The 25,093-nt window shown below is 41.5% G+C and overlaps 1 protein-coding gene across 5 annotated transcripts; it reads right to left on the reverse strand.

The window, feature by feature from the left end:
* Window positions 1-617: 617 nt before the first annotated feature.
* Window positions 618-24,735, reverse strand: trim33 (tripartite motif containing 33). 5 transcript variants are annotated; one of them, XM_019873109.1, is made up of 21 exons: window positions 24,120-24,734; window positions 17,770-17,888; window positions 15,932-16,085; window positions 14,340-14,472; window positions 12,934-13,050; window positions 12,680-12,794; window positions 12,338-12,484; window positions 11,551-11,668; window positions 10,634-10,914; window positions 10,245-10,445; window positions 9,217-9,273; window positions 8,821-9,021; window positions 8,511-8,643; window positions 8,346-8,409; window positions 7,143-7,293; window positions 6,182-6,471; window positions 5,950-6,061; window positions 5,797-5,871; window positions 4,695-4,847; window positions 3,461-3,511; window positions 618-1,217 (listed from the first exon to the last, which is right to left on the reverse strand). In XM_019873109.1, the coding sequence occupies exons 1-21, from the start codon at window positions 24,670-24,672 to the stop codon at window positions 978-980; spliced, it is 3,465 nt and encodes a 1,154-aa protein (XP_019728668.1). In that variant the 5' UTR covers window positions 24,673-24,734; the 3' UTR covers window positions 618-977. The 5 variants fall into 5 exon arrangements, with proteins under 5 accessions (XP_019728668.1, XP_019728670.1, XP_019728672.1 ...); XM_019873110.1 differs by having other exon boundaries at window positions 978-1,217; window positions 7,143-7,287; window positions 24,120-24,735; XM_019873111.1 differs by lacking the exon at window positions 3,461-3,511.
* Window positions 24,736-25,093: the final 358 nt, after the last annotated feature.

Raw genomic sequence — 25,093 nt, forward strand, 5'->3', positions numbered from 1 at the left:
GGGACCGATGGTGTTTTGTTCAAATTCAAGGTCAAGTTAAAGCAGAGCCTCGCTGAGACATAAGGCAACTAAGCGCCTTGTTGGTGTCCTTGGCCAGTAGGATCGTGAGGATTTTTTTTTTACGATAGAACACCATCCATTTTCTCATATGCGGGCGTACTGAAGCCTATCCCAACTGCCTTTGGGGAGTAGGCGGCAAACACCTTGAACTGGTTGTCAGCCGCCATACATACAACAGACGCTATGCGAGAGGTAAACGTGTACGGCGGTTAAGACAAGGGAAACGCTACTTTCCCGAAATGTCAGCTGACTGTTGACTCAGCAGTCAGCATCCATCAACCAACCGGCACGCGTCAGCCGGTGCACCGCGTTCAGGATTCACGCTACAGGTCACGTGCTTTCATTACTTCCGCATTCCAGGAAAGACTTGCACAATTGTCGAGCTGCTGTGTTAACACACTACGTCAAGTATACGGCACGGGGAAACGTGAACATGCGCAAAGGATTTGCATTTGTATTAATGTAAGTATACATGGATGTATCAGAATACCATCTATTCATGTACTATAAATACACCTGAAAAGCAACACTAAAAAGGATGCGACTTTCAAGCCCAATTTACAACATATATTTCCTTTAATATATTTCAGTTGACGATGCACCCACTCATGAATACTGCAGGAATGCCTTCATTCCAAGGGCTAGATTTTCTTATACACACAGATTCATCAAGTCAACACATTTCAAGTAAAAAAAAAACAAAACAAAAAAAAAGTTACAGTACTTTATATTTATTACACTTAGGTCAGGGAAAGCTTGTTTTATAAAGAAATTATCACAACATATATACAAATGAAAATGCTTGATCTTAAAAAAAAAAAAGTCCTTTACAACTGTCAAACAAATTCAACTTAAAAATCTGAAGAGGCAAGTTGTGAAATGTTCATGAAACCAGAAAGAGATCGCCGCTGCTCTTCTCACTTGATGTGGAAAATTTTGTCATCAGTTTTTAACCGTTTACGTCGGGGTTGAATGAAGTCGTCATCAGAGTCCTCCGTTTCCTCCCCCTCCCTCTCCTTCTCCTTTTCCTTTTCGTTTGTGTCCACGGTTTGCTCATCAGGCGGCTCGGGGAAGCTCTGTCCCGGAAAGATCTCCTGCAGCTTTTCCTCAAAGTAGACACTCACTGCCTTACCGGAGACGGCCATCTCTGATCCATCCTGCCGGGGAAGGAGGAGAAAGACGAGGAGTTGGGGATAAAATGGGTTGAAGAGGAGACAAATTAGATGTGGTTAAAAGCTGTGCTAATACGGTAGCTCTGGCTGAACCTTGCTATACAGAGCACTGAAATCTTGCCAATTTATTTCACCACATCCCAACCCACTGTGGCTCCAGGAAACATTGCTGCAATTCACCAAGTGTGTTTGCACGCACGTTTAGTCGCACTAACGCTGCAGCTCTAGTTTTCTTGGGACTACATGTGCTGTGTACATGCATCCAGGGCCTCTGCTACCGTCTGTGGGGTTATGTCCCCCTTTGAGCATGCACTCACGGGTAAATTTAATTATGCGTGTTGACCAGCCTGGAGATCAATGAGGTGACTCTTGTTCCCATTTATTATTTATAAACCCCATTGAGCATAATAAAAATCAACAGAAGTTAATAATCCATAAAGATCACAGTAGAGTCCTGAATTGGACCCCACCCCGCTCCGACAAATTAAAATAAATTATAAAAACAGACTGGGGTTATCTTTTCAGAGGATTAACTCTTCAGTCGGTTTGTTTTGTACATTCCCCAATTCTGGAGATCTGACTGGGTCTACATAATTAAGAAAAACACAAACAATCATTTGCGATAATGTATTGTAGGAAACCTGCAGTTGCGTTGAGTGGAGTGCTGCAAAAGTTATGCACATAAGATCTGACTAAGTGAGACCCTGAAGGCATCTGTGAATTGTGACTGCATGAGTGAGTAGAGGGTTGGGGGCCGCATCTTAAAGCTGTGGGATGAAAGTTGACGGTTGGCAGAAACACCCATTGGGATGTTTTCTTTGGGTGTCCAGCGTTAATTTCACTCACTCACACACACACACACACACACACACACACACACACACAAAGAGGTTACCGATCAGCTACTGCAATATATCGTCTTGTTATCGGAGAATGTTTGGTGAAGTTGCAGATAGCTGACGTGAGGATTTAAGCTCTTTGTCAGCTAGCGTTAGCTGATGCCTTTTCAGACGGAGGGAGTGCACGGCACTTACGGTTTAGTTCTATTTGAGAAAGCCTTGTATATTTCAAAAGTGATTGTTCCACCGGCCTCATTTTTAATAAGATATTTCTACAAGCATGTTGATTTCAGCGAGGCATCCGTCTTCTTGCCAAAAGACAGATTCCAGCTGAAGCGAAGTTGTAAAGTCGACAACATCAACCAAGTCCAGTGGTTTCAGATGTATGGCCCAATGGCCAGGACCAGCCGACATGGGGTTCAGTTGTGGCCTGTGGGGATTGTTCTGCCTGTCTGGAAAGTTCTAATTCATTTTTACATAAGACTCTTATTTTGAAACTCATGTTTTTATTTTGACACACACACTTTGGAAGTCTGGACTCGTCGACTCAAGCATGTCGTTGACAATGACAAAAGATTGCAATCCATGCATTAAGTAAGAAACATCTGTAGGCATCATAATACCTTATACTGTTTGATAAATAATTTCAGATGCAAAAATGAGCCTGTGCAAGTAACTTGGGACATGTTTTTAAAAATGTCTTCGTGAGATATACAAGATCATTTGATGAATGCTAATAGTTGGAGATGGGTTGCTAATTCTTTATTCCGACTAAATGCTTACCTCATATATATATATATATATATATATATATATATATATTCGCTGTATTTTAGCTAAAATATACCTGCTTTTTAGAACAAGGTAGAAAGTGGTATCAGCTAATTTAAGTTTCTATTTTGCACTTACTGTGGTTGTCATTAATAGATATTCACCGTACATTTTGCACAACTTCCCAAATAAATGCGGACATTTCTGTAAATTTTATATAATTTATAAATCATAGGTTGTTTTATCAAATATACATCTCGTATATAGATTGGAAAATAGGATTTGCAACTTGCAACAAGATAATCGATAAATGTGAATGTTTTCCAAATGTAATTACACCCCCCCCCTCACTTCCCTAAAAAATAAAAATGGACCTATTGTTATTTATCAGTGATGTATATACCAGTCCGGCCCACTTGACATCCAATCTGGGTGAATGTGTCCCCTGAATTGAAACGAGCTCGACACCTCTGGACTAGTCAATTCATCCCCCTAGTAGACAGTAGAAATACAACAATATGAGGACTGTTTTACATACTCCTCTAATATTACAAAAATATTTCTTAAAGCCTCAGCGGGAGGGGACAGGACATCTGTGCTCTATTTCAAACATCTTACCTGCGTATTAATCGCTTTCTCCTCAGCATAAACTTGGATTATTCGAGACATCTAAAAAGGGGCAATAACATTACAACACAGACAGTCAAGTAGCAGGGGGAGAAAAGAGTTCACAGCATAGGCAACTGAGGTAAAAGAACAGATCGGAGGTCTGTGGATGGGTGACTGTGTCCAGGCTATCCCCTGTATCATGATCACCAAAAGTGAATCGCGTTCAAGGTGATTTGCCGCCCGAGGAAAAATCTCCCTCACTTTACTTCTTCGTATGTGTCCTTTAGTTATTTCAGGTTGACAAACCGATTTAATATGTTTCAAAATAAATAAAAAGAGACGTCGATTTCCATCACGGGGCAAATTTTGTTTATAAAAAAACCAAGTTGATTGCTCACCAAATTTTCTTTGAGGCACTATCCTAATTTATGGACTATTTTCCATTTGCAAACTAGCTTGATATGAACACCCTGAAAGAACAGTTGAGGCAGGGGTTTGATTTCTACCACATACCACTTGCTCTCACTATCGCCAGGGAGCACTCGCATCGTGGCCAAAGGTGAATTTGGGACAGGTAATCCGATGAGAGACTTTACTTCCTTGCTGCAATTATGTGTTTTCACTAATTTTGATGTGAAGACAGACCCATAATGATCCAGCAAATTAACTGCTTTTGAGGGCTGAATTAATTGCATTTTCATTGATTTCAACGGGAAACAACCTCGATTTGCGACACATTCAGGTTCAAAACAAGGTCACAGAACAAATTAAATAAAATCTGAACCCGAGGTTTTCGTAATAGGAGCAATAGTCCAGAAATTGGGAGCAATCAGACGTTAACAAGTGTCCTGGAACACACTTTTGTTTGTGTGCAATGTACGATCATGACATCAACCATTCTCTTTGGAATCAATGTCATATTGCATGCTTTCTATCCTCATTATTTTAATCGTTGTCGGTTAACAGTTGTGTGGTGTATTCTCTCCCTCTGCTACTGTGAGTATGATTAACATGCAAAGTTTAGGATAATCATGTTTGTCTGTGGCCCCAGGGACGTACGTCTTCAATATCTTATCACTTGCAAAAACACGCTATGCTAATAACTCCAACAGCACGTAAACTGCAGTTTCTTAAAAGCTATTCTTTGAACCGGTTGCGGTCATTCTCACCAAGAAATGCATGCACGCTCAGAAACACACCAGGTGGTATTTCCAAAAGCAGGCTAAAGAGTCATGCTGCGCACCTCATTGTACTTTGCACAGTTTTGGAAGATCATGCGCATGTCACACACAAATTCCTGGATGGACGTGTAGTACTGGGAGTTCTGGAGCTGCAGCTTTTTCTTCACTTTCTTCAAGTCCATCGGATGCTTGATGATTCTGTAGTAGTTTGGCACCTAAATTAAAGAAAAAAAAAGAAAAAAGAAAAGCAGTTGCACGCCTGATGGAGACACGTGGACTGCAGCTTTGAATAATGAGAAAATATATTCATGACAACTCTCTTGGTATAAAGGAAAACAATATTTGAACTTGCATTGGTGACGAAAAATACAATTTCCCTGTTGTGGTTACCAGTTTTGAAGCTCGAGCACGACACAAACAAATTAGCCATTTCCGGGGCAAAGGTGCGACGTGTTATGTGCTTCTGGTATTTGCTTGTTTCAATCTACTAGGATGACCTCTGGAGGAAAAACAACCTCACTGTGTTTGTGTAATAGCTATAGTCAATAGTTTGGAGCCGGTGCTTTTCAAGGTGGAAATGTCATCATAAGTTGTGATTTTTTAAAGACGAATATCGCTCATGAAGCCATCTCTGTGGTGTGCCGGTAATTGTATTCAATGATTCCACTCCACTTTTAATTTGAGCACACCTAACAAGTGATGGGTCTGCCAACACCGTTGCATCAGCGCAAGTGTCAAGCTCATTGAGTGAAACTCCATGTCGATGCAAGTATCGCTTTAACAAAAATCACGTTATCATCTTAAATTATTTGACACTTCTGGCAGTTAGGAGTAAATGCGTTTCATTGCTTTTATTTTATTATTGGCTGTCTTTTATGTTTTCCTGAAGAAAATTTTAATGCACCTGCACCATAAAATGTGGAAAAGGCTTTCTATTCTTTTTTATTCAACTTTGCCAATACTCAGATCGCTGAAGAAAAGAGAACCGTCATTCACGATAACTCTATGTCATTTCAGGAGACAGTGAGTAGATTGTCAAAAGTTTGATGCTATCGCTATGTGTTGGACTAACGACTGCAAGCAAGCATGCCGTCGAACCCAAATGCGGAAATGGTGCGTGTGCAGAGTCCATTCTACTTTATGTGGGTGTGCATGGCTACTCACAGAGCTCGGGACAGGCTTCCGGAAGCCCACACTCAGCTCATGACAGAAGATATACAGTAGGAGGCGCTCACATTTCTGCAGACAATTAAGAAGCCAATTAATTTCGTCAGTAAGGATATTCAAGCCTAGTGCAGATGTGCTGGCTGTACTCGCCCTCTGGTCTTCAGGATTTAGGACATTCTCTCCACTGACTTTCCTGCTGTCGTCACAGTATTGTATCTCAGGACTAGATATACTCCGGCAAAATGTGCACAGAAAATCCCCCCTGAGAAATATGCAAAAAAAAAAAAAAAAAACCCAAAACAAAACAATGTGATTCAAAGGAAAAGTGCAAATTTGATAGTGCAGAATGCATCTATGTCAGTCTTCTTTGCAGACTACTCACTTGGGGAAGATTTTGATGGTGGGTACATGGCATTTCATGTGGAACACTTTGGGACAACGATCGCAGCACAGCAAGTCGCCGCCATTGATGCAAACAGCACACCAGTCTTCATTAGGGTCATCCTCCTTCACGTCAAGATTGCCCGTTGCGGTTGATGAACCCTGCCCTTTGTCCATGCATCCATTGGTTAGCTGCGTACCAGAGCCGTTGAGCCCAGAGCAAGAGGTCTGAGACTGGGCCTCTGATTTAATATTCTCCTTTGTGTTGCTTACAGGACTAGGACTGCCCATCTGCAGGGGGAAGAAAGGCAGGTTTTGGTGTCATTGTTATATACAATAAAACAAATGGTAGAGAAATCTCAATTGAGGAGACAGAGAGAGGGAGAAAAACCTCACACTCGATATACGGTGCTACAGCAACAATCTTGAACTGAAAGTTGCCAGTCTTGGCGCTTCATTGGGGGAAATAAATTGTTAATTGGGTCGGTAAAGCCAGCAACAAAGTCATATAAAAACACTGAGCAGCAGAACTGTTCCAAGGGAAAACACAATTTGATTGGTTGGTAGTGTCACATGTGACGCTGTGCCGGCAAGAGGCAGAGCTGAGCTTTTTGACTTTTTCCTCTCATTTTGCATGTGTTTTCCATGACTGCAATATTTGTCAATCATTTTTCAAGTTTTCCTGGACATGCAAGGGCTGGCCCCGTCTGCATGCTCCTGAAATGTGGTGATTGTGAAGACGCAAAGTGTGAAAAACTTCAAGGAGAATTACCGGTAATCCTTTTTTAAGACACAATAAAGGCAGGAAGGCAAAGAGAGATGTCAGTGTAAGGGGGCCGCAAGCAATTTTTTTATCGCTCCAGCTAGGGTCGTGAGGTCAGTGCCTTGCTCAAGGGTGACTCGCCAGTACACAGAACGCAGACTAGCATCTCTCCAACTACACTAGTTGCCATTTTCCGTACCATGCAAGCACTCCTCCCAGAGTCTTGTGCTCCCTCCGCCTTCGTGGAAGTACTTGGACACCTGTAACTCTCCTCTGAATCAGGCTCCTGTTTGACCCGAACAGGTTCCACAGTACCTCCACCGGCTGCTGTTCTCCCCGCAGAGCTACAACTTGAGAAGACAGCAGGAGAGAACAAATCACCTTAAATTACAAAATGTCAAATGAGAAGAAGAATCAAACGCGACTATCTCGAGCAGGCGTGGCCAACAAATTTTCCAAAGGGGCCATCGAAGAAGATGGAACAACTGCAGAGGGCCACGTCATGCTATTTTGTTCAGTATAAATTGAAGGTCTTTACAAAAGGGTTGTTCTCAGAAATCATGGTCCAAGAGTTGTGACACGTGAGCTCAAAACTGAACTTGCGCAAAACCAGTTAAAATTAAATCTGCTTAAAATCAAACAACAACCCAACAAACAAGCCATAAAGCAATGAATTGTGTTGCTCTGATAAGCTTTATATAGTTAAGGCCTTTTCACACTGCACTTGGTTTTTGCTTGCCCCTATTTGGAAGTGCCTGCAGAGCAGCAAACCAGGAAGAAACCCCAAGGCTTTCTTCACTGGTTGGTCTATTGCTGTTAGGATCCTGAAATCACTCCGCCAGACCATCTCCTATTGGACGCGAGACATCACATAAGTGCTTTTCGAATTTGTGTGCCCACCTTGCACGTCACGCCACGACTCGGTGTTCCCTCATTGCACATATGCAATTAATAGCTGCTGAATGTTGGTAACTGCAGTGTAAAAATGCCTTCGTAATCAAAAATGAAAAATGTCAAAATTATAATCTGTCATTAATATTACACACAGAATACACACATGAACTTTATCACTACTTAACATTCACAATCCACATCTACACTGCACATTAATTTTGTAAAATATGCAGACATTTTGAGCCCCAACTACTAACTCATTAGCTGTTCCGAGTTGGGACACACAAATCATTGTTAGGGCAAATACCCCTGGCCTTCTTCCCACCACCGTGCATGAAATATGTTGCTCACGTAAAGACCACTTTATGCTTTGTTGGCAGTTGCTTTAAAAAAACAAAAACAAAATCAAGTCGAGGGGTAGGAAAAAAACTTCACAAAGACTTTGCATGGGCCGGTCTGAGACAGTGTGCAGGCCAATAATGGCCCACAAGCTGCAGTGATACCTCACCTGCCTCTGCTGCCTGTGCTGGATGTGCTGGAGGGTCGTGCGGGCGTGTGTGCATTGGAAAGACCTGCAGATGCAAATGGTGTAATATAAATACGGCAGTTAAATAGTACATAAGGTGAGTCTGGGGCACAAGAGTGGTGGAGTAATTTGTAAGGATTTGGGTACCTGAGGATCCAGGCGAGTGTATCGAAAGTCCAGGGGAGGGGTTCATGTCCACTGAACCCGACTGCTGTTGTGTGCTGGCTGTGATGTAGCGAGTCAGGAGGTGGCCAAGGGTGCTCGAACCCGCATCCTCTAGCTATGGAAACAAATGTACGGTTGTGTTACATTTAATTGGTGCTCCAGATAAGTGCAGATGATTAATGGGGAAGTCAACTCAAAATAAATCCCAGAAGTAATTTTTTCATTATTTTTCAAAATTGTTCAGTCCTGGTTATCAGCACCTTGCTTGGAAAAAAAATTCTCATATGCACACCTGAATGGGTGGGATCTCCGGTAGACAGGGCAAGTTCTCTGGGTTGGTGACTGAGGGGATGAGCTCAATAGGAGCGATGACAGGATTGGCAGAGCCTCGATGAGCATGTGCTCCTGCCATGCTGGCGCTGGTAGGACTTGTGGGGTTTGCATTGTGGCCCGAAGCCACTGGGAAAGGGCCTGCATGGCCTGGGTTGGAATGCTGAATAAAAACCAGGAAGGATTGAGGGGGGAGACAGAGGGGAAAAGTTGGGAAAACACGAATGCAAGACACCCAGTGAGTGTTGTTAAGAATTAAAAAGTCTGCTGTGTTGAAGATGGTTACCAGTCATGCATTTGGATGACAAACATGCTACACCAAATACACGAATGGCAAAGTAGGAAAAAGGTACCAAACCCCAGATTGCAGTAAGAAACGAAACCTTTGGTGGCTCATCTCAGATTCTAAAGACATCTGGACACAGAAACAAACATGGCGGGGTATAGTGGAGGTTTCGCTGTCCTAGTCTTACATGCAGGAAGTACGTGTACATTTTGACACCGCATTCTTAATGGCTACCTTGGAAATTGATTGATCGACGCTACATAAAGTTAAGGTTAATCAATATGCACTGCATTGAAAAAAAAAAGAAAGAAAGAAAGAATTCCATCACAATAAGATTCAGTCATATCCCAGTACACAGTACTGCATTCATTACTTAAATATAAAACGCAAACACCCTGACTCTCATTAGTAAAACAGAGTGTGATCATTCTAAACACTCAATATTAGTAATATTCATTTTTAAACTAGCGGCTATTTAACTTGCAATTTGGGATTCAGTACTTGCCATTGTAATACATCATTTGGGTATATTTCATTTGATAGTCTAGATCAGGGCTTCCCAACCACCGGGCTAGACCCATTTGGTACCGGGCCGCACAGAAACAGACTATGGACACTTATTAATTTGCTGTTCCACTAAGTCAGCCAAGTCGGAAATGTCGGCCCCCCCAAAAAGATTCAAAATCATTTCCATTGTACACAATTACTGTTTCCAAACCCCTCGTGACCTTATCACAGTATATTAGCACCCTCTATTGGTGTGGAGACTGCGGTTTATGAATTCTGGTCAGTGACGTTATTGTGGCGAAAATGAGCACGAGAAATAACTAAATAGCAGACCAGTGGATCGCACGTCCCTGGTGCCAGCAGGCCACTGTCTCACTCGGAGAATTGTGGCTAATTCGCCACTACGAGGCTGGTGATGAGTGACTTTTAGAGTGACCATTCACCGTGTGGTGGGGAACACTTAAAAAAAAAAGGCTCATGTGTGGAGATTAAAGCAGGTGATTAATAAAAAACTGGTGTCACATAAAAAGAGAAGAAGAAAAAGAAGACAGATTTGTGCGGGTGCTTGCGTGTCCGTGCAAGTGCGGACTGACCTGTCGCTGCAGGTGAGGCTGTATCATGGTGGGAAACTGTTGCCCGTTGTGTCTCGGCTGAGCTGGGGGTATCCTGCCCTGTCCCTGTGGTGGGCCTGGTAGACGCATATGGTGGGACGAAGAGTACATGGAGGGAACGGGCCCACCATTTAGGACCATTTGTCCTCTTGGGTGCTGCTGCATACTGATGAGCCTGGGAGGCTGGTCAGAAAGTAATGCAGAACGTTAGAAATTCAAGCTGGTGACGACACGGGGAAGAGAGTTCGAATTCGTGTGTTCATGAATAATGTATCAATTTCCCAAGCAAAGGTTTGATTTTAAATATACATAGCCTTTTCTGACACGGTTGCATTATGATGGCTGCTCATAACAGTGACACTTGGAATTACCTGCTGCTGTACGATGGGTGGGACAGTCTGTCTGGTATGTTGCTGGGGCATTTGGGAAGCAAGGCGCATCTGTTGCTGCACCTGCTGCTGTTGCTGCTGCTGGAGATGTTGCTGCTTCTGTGCAAAAGCTGCCTGCTGCATGTGCTGCAGACGAAGCTGGGCTAAATTTATCTGCCCTTGATTTTTGCCATGTTGACCTTGGCCTGGTGAAATGGGAGCACCTCCACCCATCATATTCGGAGGATGTGCAGGCGGCGGTGGCTTCTCAATTACCAGATTACCTAAAATTGGAAAAAAATGGTACTCACACAAACAGCTGGGTGCATCCAAAGCAATCAATTAATTAATTACAAGCGTTATAATTCTAGATACCATAAATATTGGACAAAATAACACCGACATAAAGAATCTGAAATGAATTGAAATGCATGTCTTTTTTTTTGGGTGATACTAACACAAATTTTCACATGTCAGGCACGAAATACAATCCCCGAGGTTCCAGGTTAGCGCACTAAGTCCCAAGACTTGTGAAAATAACATAAAATAAATATAAAGAGATAAGGGTAAGGCTTATATAACAGCTTCAATATGTGCAATTATGCAAGGCATCAAAGGGGTGGATGTAGCAGAACGAAAACGCAAGAGCCTTAAATTTCACCAACCTACAAGGTAATTTTGTACTTGACAAAAAGATTAAGAATGTGCAAGAGTCAAGTGTTCAATGTACAGGGATGAATGGGCATGAGGCTAGGATGTTGATGGAAATCAATGGTGACGTTTTTGCGTAACGCTGCTATAACCAACCAATTGACCAAACAATGAGGGTTGCTTTCATGCTTGCTAGAAGTAAAATTAAGACCCAAGGTCACAACTGAAACTTGAAAAATCTGCCATCATATGTGAAATCTGCTCCATACCTAGATTAACCACGTTTTTGGCCCAGAAGGTTGGGTCACAGAAAAAGCGCACTTCTCCATTAGACACAGGCACTGGCTCCAGTCTTGCCTTAAAGAGCTGGCGAAGCTGAAATAGAATCTGTAAATACACACACACAGAACTCATTTGTTGACCTGACTCCACAATTCCATTAAAAACGAGTAACTTTCTTCTTTGGCTAATGCACCACCATTCTACAACAGGGGTGGGCGACTGGTAGCCCCGGGGAGAGTTAAATTATAAACATTTTTTCTACTGTCGCTGATCAGTTTTTAGTTAGGCCAGCAGTGAGTGAGGCCAGGGCAAGCACAGAAGGAACAGCAAGTATTTATTATTGTTTTACTGTAAATATATTTTACTTTGTTATTATTTTATTTTTGTCCCTTCAGCGCAGCCGGCCCCAATTTTGATTATATGGAGTACAAAAATAAAAAAACAACACCAGCTCTGTATTTAAAAATTAAAGTGAACAACGCATATGAATGATGTCTCCCTCCATCATTTTAGTTTCTAATCACTGCTCTACTATGTTTCATGAAACTCTGTGGCGTAATTTTTGAATTATTGTGATGATTAACTTAAACTCATAAATGGGGAAACTTGGCATATGCTCTCCCATGAATCCATTTCAATTGGCGCAGGCAGCATAATGTACACTAAAAATGACAAACAAACTGTAGTATTCCCCATGGTTGCCACTTTATTAAGTATCTTTGTGATTAATAAAATATTACATGACACATATGATCATGCTGATCAAGAACATACCGGCCTTTTGCTATAAAGCAGTGCTGTGCTGCTGCCAGTCGAGATGGCCCATTGGCAGAAGTTCAGCACATGGTGGATCTGCTGGGCGAGCTGGGTGGTATCCTTATGCTGGGCCATTAGCCTCGCACTGCGCTCTTTGGTCACAGTCTAGACACAAGTGGGAATATTTCATTGTAAAACTACACTTGAGCATTGTAAAATGGTCACACAGAGGACGGTTTAAGGTACAGAGATCCTGGAGACACCCATTTTAATCCAAAACAACAAGAAAAAATAAATAAATAAAAGCACTGAAATAAATTCAGTGAACAAAGATGAGGTCGTCAGATAAATTCTTCTCACCTCCAGCTGCTGTAGTAAAGACTTGCCCTTTTTGTTAATTTCATTTATCAAAGTAAACACTGCAATCTTGATCTCATGTTCAACTTTCTTATGGGATTCAGCCAGCTCTTTTAACCTGGGTTTAAAAATCACACACACACACATTACAATAATGTGGGTAAAGCACGAAATGCTATTTCTCTTGTCAGGACACTATGATAGGAATTGACAAATCAATGTCAATAAGCAGCAACAAAGAGCTGACATTCACTCACCTGTTTTGTACTTGAGACACTGAGTAATGGACGTAGTTTTTCTTCTCCTGGAGTTTGGTCATGGTTGATTCAATGATACTTTTATGGTTAAGAAAAGCTTCTTCCAAGAACTGATACCTGAAAATAGGGGTGGGTCATGTGGGCAAATAAATATAGCTCGATTATCTTTTCAAATTTTCCAATAAGGATAATCTGATGATATCTACAAAAAAATGCTGTAAACTTGCATCTCATTTACCAACGCACACAATGATTCATCAATATCTTTGTACAAACCCAATTCCACAAATCACATTCTGCACGTTACAACGGCGTGGCTTCGTAGTAAAAGAGTGAGGATACGATTTCTATCGATCTAGTAGTCCTATACTTGCATGCTCAAACATTTCCACAACTTTATAGTTGACAAACGACCAGCAAAAAAAGATGCAAGGCGCACTCTTAGCTGCTGGCTTACCCTCATGAATTCCAGCTACTAACTACTAATGCCTTTTTGCAGTCATATGCGATAATTTCTTTTTAACAAATTGTGAAGCGTTTGTTTATTGATTGTCTCATAATCTATTTTTCCTTTGCAAGTTTTTTGGACACCATTCTCTCATTTGGGAAATAATGAATAATGTTTTATAGATTTTTTGGGGGATGATTGGGCATGAAGTCGAATGAGGACTTCCAGGAACTTTCTCCTCTTTTGTAATCTATGCATACAATCGGTTGTTTTCATTTAGAGACAAGTATTGATAGATAATGTAAAATTGCACATCATTAAAACAATGTTCACAACAATATCGCTAGCGATTTACAATGAATACAAAAACAGTAATTGTCAATGACAGCTTTCATATAACAGAATAATTCAAATCAAGCCTTAATGCCTGGATGAACACACACACACGCACACACACACACACAAAATAAAAAGCCAATCATTTAATTTATGATTTATAATTCAATTGAATTAATATTTAAAGTATACAGTAATCCCGTTGTCCGTCCGCAAGGGTTACATTCCAGACCACTCCCACAATAAGTGAAATCCGGGGAGTATTTGAATACTCCCAGGCATATATTTTTTTTAATTTTATGAAATGTTATTTTCTTTAAAACACACATTTAAACTTTATACTCAGCAAAAACTACAGCTGAGCTGTAGTTTGTCTTAAAGTTTCACTCTTCTTCCAAATTTACACTGAAATAAAATAGTGTGCCACAATCGACTGGTCAACAGAGGCATTGCACCCCAAAAAAAACACCTAACAAAACGGTGCAAAAAAATAAAAATTAAATTAAAATAGCTGAAACATTGATGGAGATGGGTTTACTGTATGAGGAATGCAACTCTGCTGGAAGATGGAGCACACTTAACAAGCATGCTCTCTATTTTTATAGACAAATTGAATGACTACCTATGCTCCTTGTGCTCGAGCAGCTGGCAGTCCCGGCAAGTCAAAGTGTCACAGGTCTCACAGAAAAGCTTGAGTGGCTCTTGCTTGTGGATGGGACAAAAAACGGGCCTCTGTCCAGATGTACCCACAGACTCTGGGAACACAGTGGAGAAGACACCGGTAAATGAATTGGGTGATACAAATGTTGAAGATATGTTTCCACACATACCATCAACCCAAACTGGAGGATAGATTTAAGTATGAAATCAGTATTTAATTATTTTATTTTTTTGCTCATGTCAACAAGGGGAGGTTGTGCAGATGCTGCTACAGACCGAAGAAATAGACATATGAAAATGTGTTTTTCTCATTGGCAGCAGGGCTGTCATAAACGATTATTTTGCTAGTCGTCTAATCAGTAGTCACGATTAGTCAACTAGTCGGATCATGTATAATTTATGGCGTATCGCACCAGCATGCGGCTGCTCTTACAACCATCATTAGCTTACAGCTTGAATTATTAAAGGCATGAACAAGGTATGACAATTAAAATGATACATGAAGACTGTCCATTGAACTTTGACCGGCATTCCTTTTTATAAATGAGGGACAAACTTTAAATTTTTAGCTGTAATTTAATGCATTTTAAAATGGAACCAAAACTATACACTATGCAGAGTTGCACCCATACAGTGAAACTATCAATAAATACAAACGAAATACCTGTAATCATATTTCACTCTACTTGGGCATGAAGCCGAGGAATAAATTAGGAAAATGCACTGCGCAAATGAAAACTAAACACTTGTATTGGTTTTAGATTTTCAATTTAATATTTATCCAAAATGTTTTTTCCTCACAAGTATGCATAATTGATCTACACAAATGTGGTATGCCCCTGGGAAAATGTTTTTGGAGGAACAAATGTAATTTTGTGTTTTAGTGTTTAGTCGTGTGATGCTGATAAGGGCTTGCATTGCGGCAAATATGTCATGTTGTGTTCCTATGATATTTCAACACATCACTCCGTTTGAGAGAGAGAGAGAGAGAGAGAGAGAGAGAGAGAGAGAGAGAGAGAGAGAGAGAGAGAGAGAGAGAGAGAGAGAGAGAGAAATCTTTCTGCCCGCTATGTCACCACTATGGCGCACACACACACACACACACACACACACACACACAGCTGGTGGTTCATAAATGTGAGTCCACTGACTAATTCCTCCTTAACCCATAGAAGATACAACAATATGTTAGCGTACCAACAAGGACATCGTGTTACGTTCCATCAAACACATACAGCAGTGCTTCTCAAATAGTGGGGCGCGCCCCCCTCGGGGGGTGCGAGGCTCCGTCAAGGGGGGCGCGTTTGGCCTTGGGGAACATGCTTTTTTATTTTTTTTTATTTTTTTTTTTTACTGTCCTAGAATAAAGTGCATTTGCACCTCCACTACATTAGGGGGCAGTGGCGCTCTCATTGGCAGAGTGTGCGCAGGGAGCATTCGAAGGGAGGAAATATGACGAAGCGTATGTAGCGCTTGGCTTCACTGTGACTACGGTGGGAGACGAGGAAAGGCTGTTAATAGCCTGTTAAGAAAATAGTGTTTGGCTCCACTTACCAGACGCCGTGTCAGCATCCTCTTTAGTGCGAATCTTGTGATCTTTGGTTATTTTGACCCTCTGGTGAGCTTCCACACAGGTCTTACACAGCCACTCTCCACACTCCACGCAAAAGCCTATGGTTCCAGCATTATCCTCACAACTTGTACATACCTTGAAAAGATAAAAGTCAGGACAAATGCACGGTAAAAGAGCTGCATTCATACAGCAAACGATAAATTTCCTTCATAATGTCAATATAGAAATCACCCATCCAATCCCCTTTCACACAGACCAACAAACACCGTATGCTGTACTATGCAGCAACTTTTGCATGCCAACCAAACTTTGGTTTGATCAATCACGCCATACGCCTTTGTTTTGACCAGCTGAGTCCTGTTATTTCCATGATTGGTACAGTTGAAATCATGGCTTGCGGGATAGTTGTCGTTTTCGCAAAGTAAATATGCGGATAAAGGGTGTCTGAAATAACACGCCGTTGATTTTTGAATCAAGCCGATTGGCAACTGAGAAAAGTTTTCGTCAATGCCCCCTACATCCCCCAAAATCGAATTTTCACTATTCATGGGCCAGCTCGGTTCATGTCCCCTGTGAATAGCAGTGGTCCACTGTACACTTTTAAAAAATTCTGACTAAGCAGAAGCTCAACCAAGAGAATAGGAGGAAGAGCTGTCAAGTGTTGTTGGCTTTGTAAAAATGTCTTGGAAGATTTGTGTTTGTCAGGATCAAGGATATTCCAAGGGTGAGTTTTTAATGACAACTTCACACACCGCATACCGAAATGTCTCGGGCACCAAAGAGGACATTTAGAGCACATTTTGGGAAGACAATGAATGAACTCTACACCGCATGGACTTGACTAAAAACCTTCAATTTTCAGGACTGAATTGTAATCAAATCAAATTAACTGGCGAAACAAATGAAACAATTTCATCACCAGTTGTAAAAATGGCAGACACATAAGACGAAATCATTTTGGCTCACCTTGTAAGACTTATACAGTTTACAGTCTTTCTGTTGAGTTTTACAAGTTTTTTTTTTTTTTGCTTCTTTGTCTTGGGTATTATAGGGATTTACGTTCATGTACAGTATATATACTGCATATATCAATGCTTTTCCATATATTGGCTGATATAACAGATCTCTGGCCCCATTGGTCGCGCTCTAATTGCCACTCTTTCTAGTGCCTTTTCCATACCCTCTATGACTATTTTTCAAAAACCTGACCAGCAACCCCATTGTCTAATTAGGGCTGCAACTCATGAATATTTCAATAATCAATTAATCTGTTAATCATTTTGGTGATTAATTGATTGAACAAATTTTATTAAATGCTTTGAGTTTGAAGCCATTACAGTAAATATTCTCTGGTAAGGAATCATATTTGCGCTGTCCAATGCTTCCTTATAACAAAATTTCCTTATGTGGGAAATGAGCATGGTACATGTCCTTTATGAACATGCAAGTATGTGAACAAAATGCATGTGTAACAACACAAGCAATGAAATGCACAAATATATGCTCCAAACACCGTTTATAACACAAAAGCTGCAGTATACTGTACAGGTATACGAACAAAATACAGTATAACAAACTTAGGACTATTTGCTCTAAAATGAGACGAGTAACAGACCTGGTGGCTTTTCTTTACACTCACTCACTGTCTCTAACTCAACCTCCCCTCGGATCTCCAGCCAAGACAGCATTGCTCAGCTGATGTCATGCAATGAACTTTTAAAGCCAGCCAGGCGGCGCTTCGAAGTCCTAGTAAATTCTCCAGATGTCACCTTAACATTAAAGATTGGGGTTGACAAATTCCAGCCTTTTCTTAACTTACCTGTGCAGCTTTTTCATCGGACGTGCTGGTCGCCTCTGAGGTATCTTTAACAAAGTAGTTGGCGACAATATCGTTCTGTTTGTAGTCCTGGTGGCACACTGAGCATCGCATAACATTTACTGAGGACAGAAGACAGAATAAAAGAATGAGATTCAAGTCAACTGGGTTTAGAAAGGCTTGTTATTTGGAAAGTTGTGTGAATTTCTTGGGAGGAAAATAGAAGGAAAAAAAAAAAACAGCAAACGGTATTCAAGGATTACGAAGCCAGATAATAATGCTTGTAAACTACTTAAAAGCTTTGCTCAGTATTCGACTTTTTTATTATAATTGGCTTAAAAGAAATATTTCTGTCGGGCCATCACAGACTTGGAAGCTTGAGTTTGAGTCATGGAAGTTTGAGTGACGCTTCAATCTTGGTATGCTCGGGTTGCGTTAAAAGGTAATTACCGGTAGATCTTCCATCCCAAATCGCTTCAGTTGCTCAATCAGGATCGTTAATTACAGTAATCAAATTGCAAATTACACCAGCATGCGAATAATTTCGTTAGGATGTTGAACTACCACTTATTTTACACACATGATTTTAAACGTCACGAGATGTTTTGAAAGTAAAAGCCAATAAACAGGTGCTTGATCCGCCATTTTAGCCAACAACTAGAGTGAGGTGGTTTGAGCCAGCCAGAACCGGTTTGAGCAGCTCACAGCCAGTTTATGGAAGTGCCATCTGCTCGGATCCCTGAATGATTGAGCGCTAAGTGTGTGCACGCGCACACACACAAAATTATTCTAAATTGAACAGGACCAGAAAACCTCTGCTGCTTACTGAAATCACACCTACATTTCATTGAAACCTTATACAGTATTAAACAGGATTAATACAAATAACACCAATTTGAGAGAAATTAACATGTTACAGCAGCAGGTAAGAGAACAAGAATTACATATCGTCATCTGTCTATTTAATGCTTTGACCTGTTTAACATGATGCAATTCTCAGTGTTTTACTGCATACATGAATTGTAGCAACTAAAAAAAAACATGCCTCATACCACCATGTTTGTAACAAGCATTTGCATTGGCTGCCGGGACTGTTCACCAAAAAAGGGAATTTCCTCTTTCGACAATCCTTCCTCCATTCACTTATGAGCCTTTCACACTGCCCATAAAAGCAAGCATTTCACTGGTTATTTTTCCAGGTCATAAATTGAGAGGCACCGATACTCAATCGGGTGTGGAATTGACCCAGAAATGTTTTCATTCCCTACATCGTACCACGAGAACGACAGAGACAACACACAGCTTGTGTGTGTTAGATTTGACTTCTTTGGCACACAAGTAGACATGGGGTGAATTCAGTCAGAACATTTCAAGCCTTAGTGATCAAAAAGCCACAACCAAAGTGTGGTGTTTATCATCTGAGACTAAGGCAGTTGTGTCAAATGGCTGGAATGGATGGAGCGTTTTTTTTTCCAGCCGACCAACACGAGAACTCTATAGTAGGCACACAGCACACATCCTAGGGGAGAAGTCAGGTCCAGTTCTCTTTTTGACACTTAAGCATCCTCTTGACAGTTTCTAGATGAATCTTATTTATTATTATTCCAAAAGAAAACCAGACCTGGCACGAGAGGAACTGAATGTAAGCCGCTGATTTCTAACCTGGCAAGACCCAGATTGATGAGTGAATCACCCTCAAAGCAGTTCTCCACAGTATCAGTCTGGGACTGCTCCAATTGGATCTGCTCAGGAAAGGCAGTGGGCCGATTGGGCAAATTCGTCAACTAGTGCACCCCTACCAATTTTTTTTTGTTTTGTTTTGTTTTTTGGACAAGAGTGTAAATGACATGTACTGTAATTTGAATCTTTTGAAATTACATTTTACAGACGGAAAAAACACTTTTTCCACACTGAACAAATTTGCAGTTTAAACTGTGTGACAGATAAGCGCATATAGCTCTGTGTCAGTTTAATTAATGCTGGCTTGTTGTTTAGTGCAGCCGCCAATCGGGTTCACACTAGCGGTCACTTAATGATTGCCATTACCTGCATTTAGGTACAACTTGTAAATGAAAGGGAATGTGTTCATTTCAATCTGTGGAGCATTATAAAAACAGATTATATGGGCATTTGTATTGAAAGGCTTTAGTCGCATTATAGAGTGACAGTTGTAACAATTCATTTTGTTTTCTTTATTTTTGTAAAATGGGATTTATTTTAAGCCTGGGCGATATGGCTAATAATGTATCATATGTATTTCATTAATTCATTCATTTTCCGATCCGCTTTATCCTCACAAGGGTGGCGGGGGGTTAAGTATTTCATATCAAACCATTTTTAAATGTTTTTTAAACCTATTTAAAACACTAATGACCCAAGTGAATCTCAATTGTCTACCCAGCTTCTGCCTGAAAAAAAAAGTCTGAGCCTCAAATGGCTTGTCGCATTCCTTCCAGATTTTTTTCTGCTGATTTTAGGAAACACATTTTCTATTGAAACTGATCATGTTTCTATCATCATCATTGACAGAACAGGATTACTCACTTGTTGTACATACAATGTGTTTAAGCTATGTGTTCTCTGATATGTAACATATTGAACTGTGCAAACATTTTGGTTGGTGATCTGATCACACTGACCATTATCTGCCATTACCCTTCTGAAGTAAAGCACTTCTTTGGCAAAGAAAAGTGCCTACCTTTCCTGAATTTCATAATTGTTATAAACATTTCGCAAGTAAAGGAAATGTTTTTTTTTTTGTTTTGTTTTGTTTCACTTAGTGTAGAGCATTTACCCCACAAAGTCGAGAACGACAAATAGTCAACAGGATCTGGGCTATATGATTTAGAATGGTGTCGCGTAAAAAAGCTTTTACACAGTGTTTCTTGTTGCACTTGGGCATGAGGAATATGAGCATATAACGAGGTTCCCGTGAAGAATAAAAATGCAACAGTGCCAAACATTGTGATTTCGCACTAGTTTGAGGTTACACATGTGTGTTATGGATCTGGCGTTGGAGAAGTCGAGAGCCTCGGAATCGGGCGGTTGAGTGGCTAGCCATTAGCTCAGCAAAAGCCTGGCTGGACAGCCTCGCTTTTGTTTACATTCATCCGCCAACTATGCCACCTGAAAACACCCGACAACAATCACACCATCTCATCCAGGTTGGTGAAAGTGCTGTGGAAAGTCGCTAGAACAAGTCAATTTATACTGTGATCCAATGTCAATTAAGTCAACGCAGTTACAGTATCCATTAGCGAAGGTAAACTTACAGATAAAAAGATATGGCAGAGCGCAGTCGTCACCACACTTCGGTGTCCGAGCCCTTCGGCGTCCACCCAAAACTGCTGGCTCAGGGTGACCGCTGAATGAGCCCGAGCTGCAGCTCCCATTCATGTGAATGGGACCCAGCCAGTGGTACGTACGCTCGCAGAAATTTTTACCCCAGGATCTATTCGTTTTCATAAATGTTTCTGAGGGTCAAGGAGACTTCGGCCTCACAAGGGTCGCGGGGGGTGCTGGAGCCTATCCCAGCTGTCTTCAGGCAGTAGGCGGGGGACACCCTGACCCGGGTGCCAGCCAATCGCAGGGCACACAGCGACGAACAACCATCCATGGTCACTCTCACACCTAGGGACAATTTAGAGTGTTCAATCAGCCTGCCGTGCATGTTTTTGGAATGTGGGAGGAAACCGGAGTACCCGGAGAAAACCCACACAGGTACGGGGAGAACATGCAAAACACCACACAGGAAGGCCGGAGCCGGGATCGAACCCACAACCTCTGCAGTGTGAGGTAGACGTGCTAGCCACTGGACCACCAGGCCGCCCCAGGAGTATATTGATGGGTAAATTAATATTTGGGAGCTGAGGTTCAGTGTTTAAAACCACTATAGTTTGTTTTACAGTTTATATTTTTAAATGAAGAAAATGTTTAAAATCTTTTCAGTCAATATTTGTCTCAGGTTGTTTGAGTTTATTTAATTTGCTTCATTTAATGTAAACATACTTTATATTGTTTAACTGTGAACATTCGAACGTTTGAGATACTTGACGCACAGAATGTTGACAAGACCACTTGTCTGAGATTGTAAGTTTATTTTACTTGGCTGGAGACTACAAAGTAAAAACATGTTGTATCTATGTTCACTTCTTGTAATGTGACCAAAGTACAGCGCGTAAAGGTCCAGGCTGTTGACTTGACATGTTATCTAATATTGAGAGTTTTGATAGAATGTATTTATTTTGGTGAAATGTTTCCTTTTGTTTAAAAATGATGCTGTTTGAAGTGCAGGATAAACCTCCCATTGTCAGTTTTAAGTGCAACAAATACTGAAGTTTATGTACAATTACCTGGCCATTCAAATCATTTCAAACGTCTTTTGAAAACTGCTTGGAAAAAAATTCCAAATTTCAGATAAAGCAATTTTTTTAGAATGGAAAAAATACTTATTTTGCCTGGCAACTAAGCACTGTACTTTTAATTCATTACCAAGTCAGTTACTTATTTTTTAAGCAAGTAATGAGTAACTATAACTTGTTACTTTTGTAAAGTAATATTCCAAGCACTGTTTGAGTGTGTTGCTCAGCTTTACTTTTCTTTGATGGAAAACAAGCATCTGCGAATTGCGCTTCATGGCGATCATTTTTGGCAAATCTTAGGGGTTTTTTTTTTGTTTGTTTGTTTTTTTAACCAATATCATTCTTGTCAAACCCAGGATCATTTCCAGGCAAGGGAAGTAGACTCGTCCATATTTGAAAAAAAATTGTTCCCTCGGATGCTACAACTGAGTCATGTGACTCAATCCTGCCCGGTGATTTGCAAAATGAGGATTTCTCACTTCCGCATTGTTTGCTGAGGGTGCATTTTTATCACTTCTTCCTAGTTTGCATCCAATCAATGGACCCGTTTTTGTAGATGTCTCTTTTGAAAAGCGGATTAATACTCGATCGATCGAAGTCCAAGATGGCGCCCGAGTAGGCAGCCGTCGGCAAGTGCTCTCATGAGCCTTGGTTTTTTTTGTTGTTTTTGTGTTTGTTTTGTCACTTTGTGTTTGTTGTTGCATCGTGTGGACCGGATGTGGATTGTTTTTCAGCATTTTTTGGCCACGACATTCATCAAGAAGGAGACTCGGTGCTTGGTGGTTGCACCTTCTCGGCAGCATGGGTATACCAGCACTGTTTTTGATTGGGAGGAATGCCGGTGCCATTTGACTGTCATTGCTGGACAGCTCTGGGGCGCTTGTGTTTTTTGGGCCTGTAATGGGCAGCATTTTACACAGCCCCGCTTTGTTCAGCGGAGAGATCGGTGCTGTTGGACGGTCTGCGGCTGGATGGATGCAAGGCTTGAGGAGCCGACGATGAGAGGAAAGGAGAGTCAGCGCAGAGCGCCGATGCGAATGTGGAACTGGGAGTCGCGGCTTGGAGTTGAAGCGGATTACGTGGACAGGAGATGTGAGCCAATCTCTTTTCGTCAATGGACACTACAGCTTCATGTTTGCTTTCAAAACTTAGCTTGTAGCAGACGTGTGCACATTTTGAGCATGACGTCTCTGATCCACTGGTGAAAGGACACTGACCCTCTCCTCTTTCATCTATAACTGCTTCAAACAACAAAGTGTATGCAGGAAAAGTGATTAAGATTGCACGACTGTCTTATATGTCGTGTTATTTTGTGAGTTTGACTTCAAGATGGTGCCGCGAGAGTGGCTGCCTTTCAAGCAGCTCCTATATTTTGTTCTTCTACTTCTTCCTTTCATAACTTTGCTGCTGTAATTTGGGAATTTCTCCATTGCGAGACTAATAAAGAATTTCTTATCATGTAAAATTGCATAGAGTGAAAGCAAGTTTGATGATAGATAGATAGATAGATAGATAGATAGATAGATAGATAGATAGATAGATTTCTCACCCACCCCTAGTTAGAGTTCACAAAGGTAAGTAACAGTTCGCCAATTAATCAGTTAGGCCCTAAAAATTTGTAATGGGACCTGGTCGGCCAGCATCAGTGAACTTCGGGTCACGTGGTGGCCCCGGGCCACCATTGATGTCAAACAATGTAATTACAGTCACATAATGCTAATTCGAAAAGTACCTTTATTTTGAGGAATGGTTGCATGACAACTATTATTTCATGTATTATTTTTAAATGTCAAACCATCGATGCCCATGTATATATTTGGAGGCTTTTATTTTGACGTGTCCTAACGATATACGCACTTGTTGCCACACTTCTGTGATCAAAGCTTCCATGACACGCATGATAACAACGAGTGATGTGCAGTCAACACTACTATGCGTCAAAGCAGCAACCGGCTCCACTTCGCGTGCGGCGTAATTAATGAGAAAACTCACCAATATGTGTGTTGGTTTGCCCGTGCGGTCCAGTCACCTGCACGCTGATTTGCCTGTCTGGTTGCGGAATACATTTCAGGCAAAACGAGTGCAAGCAAGGTAGAAGTTTTGGTTCGCTTTCTCGGCTCTGAAGACTTTGTTTACACACTGCGCACGTATCCAGTAAATTAATGGGAGTCTGTGCTGGTGCGGCTGCCGGGGCCGTGGGTGGTGGGGACATTTCTGAGGTGAGTCCGCTGACTGCTGCATCACCGGCGGCCGGGGCTTCGGCGGGACTCGGCTCAGCGTTAGTTGGGCTGGCATCCATCGGGCTAGCAGCGCTCCTGCCGCTAACATTGCTGATGCTAACCTCACCGCCTCCTTCACCGGTGACTGCAGTCGCCTCGTGAGCGGGAACAAGCGACTCGGTCTCTTCCGCCTCCTTCGTTTCACCTTCTATGACCGCAGACGCAGGTTCGGTTTGGGTCTCCGCCTGCACGTTGTCTTGAGCCAAAGGAGGAGGCTCTGGGTTTGGTGACGGTTCCATATCATCGACGCCTTTGTTATCCGCCATCTTCCTTCCTCTTTGAACCGCTTGGACGTCCTACGTGACTTGCCAAACCACTACTACGTCCGTGCGTCATGACGTTAGAGCTGTTGCCTCGCGAGCTTCCGTTTTTCTGACGCTCGTAATCAATGTATGACATTTTAAATCGACACACGCTGACATTACGTATCGCATCATTTTAACGTCATGTCACCTACATCATGCTCGCAGTATCATGACGCCAAATCAGAACACCTTTGAATTGTATTATCTCAGTAACACGCGGTGACGAATCTGCAAATTACACTCGTGCAGTGCCCCCCATTTCCACGAGAGGGCACAGTTTTCTTGTTAATACCAGCGCCGTACACAAAACGAGCCTGATCTAAATCGACAAATATGTAAAAAATAATTCGTATCCATAACTACAGCCATAAATGTTTACATT

This window comes from Hippocampus comes, unplaced genomic scaffold (assembly GCF_001891065.2).
Source record: "Hippocampus comes isolate QL1 unplaced genomic scaffold, H_comes_QL1_v1.1 scaffold28, whole genome shotgun sequence".
In the NCBI taxonomy this organism is placed as follows: domain Eukaryota; kingdom Metazoa; phylum Chordata; class Actinopteri; order Syngnathiformes; family Syngnathidae; genus Hippocampus; species Hippocampus comes.